This window comes from Opisthorchis viverrini, assembly GCF_000715545.1.
Source record: "Opisthorchis viverrini unplaced genomic scaffold opera_v5_1, whole genome shotgun sequence".
Classification (NCBI taxonomy): domain Eukaryota; kingdom Metazoa; phylum Platyhelminthes; class Trematoda; order Opisthorchiida; family Opisthorchiidae; genus Opisthorchis; species Opisthorchis viverrini.
The window spans coordinates 8,112,159-8,118,841 of NW_008751657.1; the positions used below are offsets into that span (position 1 = coordinate 8,112,159).

The window sequence follows — 6,683 nt, forward strand, 5'->3', positions numbered from 1 at the left end:
ATTTCGCTGACTTAAACAAAATGCAACGTGTAACATGTCACGGGAAGGTGCAAATTGATTAGACTAACTTCACATAAAAATGGCAACTTCGAAAACCCTATACTTTCGGCGAACTCAATTTCGGCGCGCCAATAGCCTGCGGCCTTGGATTGCTATGCAGTCTACATAATTTGTTAGATTTTTATCCATTTCAAATAAAATTGCAGTCCTTATAATGGTTCACACACATGTCACCGGTCTCCGTGTCACAAATGTCTTCACTCATGTCATTCAGTCCAATTGCTGTTCATGTATTGGCGGTCTCAAACACATCAGAACAAATTTGTTCTAATAGTGGATATCAATAATGTCCAGGTGTAACAATTTTCTTAGCTTCAGGTGCTACACCACCTGAGGAAAGCAAGAGGGTTAGGGTATTGCGAGCAGGAGCAGTCAAGATATCGATTTTTGGTCCGAACCACGAACTTTCCGGTTGAAGATTTCGCTCCTTAACCACTTGTAGACTGCGTACAGAGTGTTCAGTGATATCTGAAAGCTAAGCAAATATTTCCGGCAAATTCTTCACCACTTGTCATTCAGATGGTGGTAAATCGTTTCGTTTCGGCAACTCGAGTTTGGTCAGCTGTACAGCTGGAAGGTTCTAACTTCAATTTTGGTTACTGAATAGGTGAACAAGACTATTCCCATTCATGGAAGTCTTGGAATTCCGCTACTGCAGCAGAACTTGTCGCCTGAATTATCCAACTAAAATGGTCTGAGATACTGAACGGGAAAACTGTTTGATTGGTTACAGAAGAATATTGGTGAGGTCATTAGATTGTGGTGACGTGAAGGAGTGAATAAATGCCTGTAACTGGTATTTTTTACCTGGCTATCCAACACCTTACAAATTAAATGAAGGCCGTTCTCGGCGACGAGTGAGAGTGGAAAAAGTAGTGGCCCGTTATGCTAGGTGCCGTAAGCTGCAAAACCTTTACGAGTGGCATAAAACTCTGCACCAAAATGTTGGATTTTGATGCGTATGTGCTCAAACCAAAAATCGTATTTTCGCAGCTCACAAAATTCCACTGTCCACTGAAGGAATCGTACCTCCGGCGGGAAAAGCCTAGTGGAATGCTTGCCTAGCGTCGCTGCAACCCCAGGACGCCTAGATGGAGCTCGAAAGTTCGGAGTCGCACTCTGAACTGAATTACCTGTCTATTCAGTCCATCAGCGGCACGTCGTAACTCTCGAAAATTAATTTTCATTGTGCGGATACTGAGCGCTGAAAGCTTCACGGTGGTCGGTTTGGTACTGACTGCTTCCGGTCTTTACAATTGTCGCCTACAATTGCATAGAATTTGTCGAGAGTTGGGTCACAACAATTTACATGTACCAGCTGTTACGCCTCACAAAATATGGACTCTATTTTGATGGTGCTTGCGAACATCTTTGATATGATATTCATCCATAACCTTGGTCATCAACAAGTAATTCCTGTCAAAGATTTTGTTCGAGCAATTCCCATATTTTCAGTATGCCAATTGTACAAAACCGTGGCGAGTAATGGGGATGGCGAAATATTTCTATCGCTAAGACATCAAAAAGAAATCGAACGTTGCTGAGAATTTTTCTAGCCTGGAGTGAAACGTTTGAAGTTGGCATTGGTATTTCAGTAAGGACGACTGTCATTCTAATTGCACAGAAATTTTCGCGAGTTGGGAAAACTAACTCTGCTCGGTTGGCTGGTGGCGACCGGAAAACATTATAAAGTGTTGTGTTGGGAGTTCATATCACGTCAGTGAAGCATCAACGTCGACACTGATGCTGTCTCTGATGAAGATGCCTACCATATCATGGTAGTTTGTCGGAAAATCAGCCGGCGATCTGCAAGCTTATCTCCGAATGTGTAACATTGCAGAAGACTGTTTTACACAGATGGTGGATGTTGGGCAAAGCTTGATATTCAGTTAGTACGTTGAAATTAGAGCCGAACTCATATCTACGAGGCAACGTTACCCCACAATGCACCATTGATTCTTATTGTTGCTATTGTGCACAATACCTTTTGTGAAGTTTTGTGGATGTAAAAATAACTGGATGCCTGCTTCGCCGTAGGCCACTAGTGGTGCCAGCTGCATATACATCTGTAATGGCCGTGGGGGTACCTTTACACGAAAAGAGACGCAAAAGAGCAGCGAAAGCAAAAATGAAGAAAAGTTTTGCAGTCTTCATGGCCACAGTGAAATCTTGTCCCATTTCAATAGAGTCTATGACATGGTGGCAAATTAATTGTACGCAACAATTCCAGCTGTGTGTAATTTAGGGTTTGTTGGCCCAAAGGAATCGAGTTCGGCCAAACCAGTGAGGACATTAGCTCTTACCGATTTCGTCGCTAGGGTTTATCTTGCGAAATTCCATTTTCTACTGATTTCCGTCTACAAGTAATTATCAGATGGTGCCACATCTGACCAGACCCACGCACACTTGTCATAGGATTTCTCGGGTCCTTCCTGAGAATAGATGGCTATATGAGTGAAGATATTTTCAATATTCACCAAGACTTTCAAAATAGGCCAATGTTCAACTCAGCTTAAAGCAAGTTCATCAGCTGCGAAAACCATTTGGTTGAGCAAAGTACCTGTAGCCAATATCCTGAAGCTGTTAACTGAAAAGTGAAGTTGCTCAACCCTCAAAACTTACTTGATGAGTCGTGGTAAAACCCAAAGTCTGTGTGTGGCTGGGCTTTTCCCAATCTGACCAGATGTGCACCATTAGAACTGCAGATATCCTAGTGGATGAATACGTTTTAGAAACGACCGTCTTTAGAAAAAGCTAACAGACTTCACTAAATTATAGTTGACAAGTATAGCCTAGTACTTCCTAAACCAGTTTTGGTAAGCAAAGCTTGATGCAAGAAAAGCGTGACTTTAAAAACAAGGTGAATATGATCGCATTTGTGGAAAGATTACATATAAGAAATTCAACCAAATCGATGCGTCAAGAAGGGACATGAGGAAAATGGTACCCAACGTAAATACTGTCGTACAATAGCCCGATTATACTTAAGCAAAAAAGAACGGTTAGATATCCAAACTGCGAAATTGGTTGGCTTCTTTGACTCGCGTCGGGCTCGCTGTGTAGCGGACTAGGACCTCATCAGCGTGTTCGGATAAATTAACAAGCTAAGTAGCCAATACAAAATCACAAAATCACAATAGCAAAGGAATGAGTACTAAAATGGGGACTCACGAATGTGTAGATCCAATAGTCCACTACACCGATCCAAATGCAGTAACTGGCTGTGAAAGGAAATATTCACTTGTCGGAATTTCCCACAGATGGTTCCGCGTGCGTGATATATTCCACGGTAGGAAAATTATTCACGGCTAAAAAATGTCACAGGGATTTATTGTGACGTTCAACAGTTGACACAAACACAGAGATTTGGTCCCACTGGTTCAGCAGTCAACAAACAGTTCAACGGAGCGTAAATACACTCGTTCAGCAAGAAGTCAGCAGGTCGCACCGGAAAATTGTGTATTCGTGACATTAAAACAAACGTCATGATACAATATGTACGACAGTTACAAAGTGTGGTTTATGTTCAGAAAGAATGGTAAATGTGACAACGGATTACAGACACTACAGCTCTACCCAACGAGGGGGTATCCCATCACAAAAGAAAAATGAGGTTGGATGTGGTTGGTAGAAAATTAATTGCTCCAGCGGAACTTTTGTGGATATCCGATGATAACGATGAAAACTTATGCTAGCCAAAACGGATGGCAACAGGTAGGTGAAATAGATTTTGTGTACCATTGAGTTCCTCTATAAAAGGAAGCTAAATTCTCAGTATGTTTAGTCTACGCTGTTGAAGCTGCGTGCCACTAGATGTGCGTGTTCGATTTTCATGGCGTTGACCGGGGACGCGGAAAAAAGTGAACCCAAATGTTGATGACAATTCTACTCTGGGCCGTGTAAACAGTTATCACTGATTAACATTGTCTCTGGAATCAACGTATTTTATGAGAAAAAAGAATGCGATTCGTTTACGCTCCAATAAATAATTATGTCGAGGTGACCACCTCAACATAAGTATTGAAACGTTTGTAATCAAATTGTCCAGCTGAGTGAACAAACAAACTGCTCAAACTACTGAGTAAGGCCCGTGCTGGAATTCAATCAGTTAAACATAAAATACGTTGTTTCAAAAATACCCTCTATAATGTTCAGAAGAACGTCACCAGTATACCATTCGATGGTGTTATTTTACCCTTTTATAAGCTGTCAGCAGTAGTCCTTCGCACTTCTTAAGAAATTCTGACTTGAGGAGTCCAACCACAATAGAACGGCAAACAAAGTGGGCATGCACCTTACGTTTGCCCTAATTAAAGTTCCAAAATCCGAACCGAACGCTGATCTAATCAGACCCGCAAAAGCGCGCTTGCTTCTGGTTACACTGCGCTTGCCTGTTCATATGAAATTAGCGCATCGATGATAAAAAACTACGAAAACCCCATTATCACCTGTGATATATCAGTTGAAAAGCTGAAACTTTAAAGAAGTGTGTACAGGGAAACATTTGGATAGTGGAAACCTCATTCAAGAAACAAGCTCTGGAAGTGAACTTCATACGTAGCTTACTGACACTTTTTTCAAGAATTTCACTTCGCTCAGTAGGATGTAATGGTGAGATTTATGTTCACCAATAGCAGGCGTAAGCTTCCAAGTATCTACATAGGTCAGGTGTTTGATGACATATATAGTGACCTGCTCAGAGGTGGTGTTATCAAAGTGTCAAGTCAATCCATTAACGTGAATCTGCAGAATTTCTGTTCACCAAATTTGCCCCTCCATAAATTGACTAAATCACACTTCTCAACGACATTCCTTGCCTATCGTAGTCTATTAGTGCACAGGTGGTGATAGCCATAATACAAATCAGAAGGTGTATGCACTAATAAAAGATTTTGGTATGATTGACAGTGGTGGTTTGCAACACGTATAAAAATAAATACAGTGCGAAATGAGAGCAAGTCAGAAGGTAACTTATCGTATGTGAGAGTCCCTTGGTGAAAGTCCGGACAGCGGGAACGTGTTTTTCTCCGCAGTGCGACTGCTACACATGTTCCATAATTGTCCGTGGACTTGGAGTGCTTGGCTGACTCCTTGCTCCCTGCGCGCGCGCGAGTCTGTGTGTCCTGACTAGGTTCGGTTTCCCTTTATGTAGGTCCCAGTGCGTGTACGTGGGCGCGTCGGCACATGAGTGGTTGCTACGCTGAGTTGGCGGTGCAGACAATCGATGTCCGATGAGTCAACTTAATGCGACGTGGGTGTGGGCATGAAAAAAGACAAGTCTCGTGATCCAGTGAGCGACTGTGAGCTGAACGGTCAAGTATGTGGGTGACTGGGTTGCTACAACTCCTCCAGATGTTATCACTTTCCTTAAAACAGTTACAAGGCCTTACTACCAGTGTACCGCATCACCGAAGGTGTAACCAAGGCAAAACAGGTCATACAGAATGGCCGAAGCGAAAATGGTTGTCTTATTGTTCCTGTTTTACGCTTACTGATGAAAACGAATTCCACTGTAACTGAAGAGGTAATAATCTCAAGATCAGAAACGTGCTGCTGTTACCCGTGGTCCACTGGTTGCTCGTGGTCAGGAATAAACGAACCACTGGAGTGGGGCACATATATACTCGATCCGAGCGTGATACACAGGGTATTCTCAAGTGGAATCCAGTGGGACGGAAAATCAATGCTTGGCTATGTGCTACGCGCCACTACACTCCCCAATAACGCATTGATCATGTCGCCTCGATTGGTGATGAAGCGTTTGCAATCAAATTGTCCAGTTCAGTTCAGCGAACAATGACCACATGGCCGTACAGTCACAACAGCTGAACTACATTGGCTCAATGCACTTAAATGTTACTCACTTGTCAGTCAAGTCATGACATGCCCAATAGGCAATTGTCCTTAGAGGAACAAACACGTGCTCACTGGGTCGGGTGAGGACAGATACATTGTAAAGCCAACATACGGGTCAATCAATAACTGCATGGACGTACTGTTAATGTGTATGAAAGCGTATACCCGTGCTGGACACTGAGCATGCATCCTCAGCCTCAGTTGGATTACCCGAGTATATTGAACGTGAATATTTTCACTGGTTAGTCGTAGCACTATGGATCAAATGCGCCCAATGCTCTGTCACCGTTCGAAAAGCTCCGCTAACCCCCAGCCAAATAACAAGATAGCCACACTATTACGTCCACTTCCTGAATAATCAGAACCGAACTGGCAGTTAATTTAGGCCCATTTGCCTGGTCCTAATACATGGATGTATAAAGTCATTCTGAGGAGGTACTCTTTTTCAATGAGGTGATAAACCACGAGTATTGGAGAGATGTACTTAAATCCGCAAAGTTAGGGGTCTTTAGACAGTCAGCGTAAAAAAAATTATGTCGTGTTGGTGTACTGACAATGTCCAACATTTCGGTGCTATTACTTGAAATTAGATCGGCTGGGAAAGCTGGCGCGAATAACCGTTGGAAGGTTTAATCCAAACACTACGGCCTATCAAACATTCGCTAGACAGACACCTCCATGGGTCCTATAGTAAACGGACTGAATTCCATACTCCATGAGTTGGTCAGATTTATTGTGAGTGAGCAAAATTATTTAGCGAGTTATAC

The 6,683-nt window shown here is 42.7% G+C and overlaps 1 protein-coding gene across 1 annotated transcript in view; it reads right to left on the reverse strand.

Annotated features, from left to right (window-relative positions):
* Positions 1-340: 340 nt before the first annotated feature.
* Positions 341-6,683, reverse strand: part of T265_00139 (hypothetical protein) — a gene marked incomplete at both ends in the record, with an annotated part of 14,296 nt that continues 7,953 nt past the window's right edge. The window contains one exon of the mRNA XM_009163796.1: positions 341-528. Within this exon, the coding sequence (XP_009162060.1) occupies positions 341-528 (188 nt within the window). The remainder of the gene's footprint in view (positions 529-6,683) is intronic.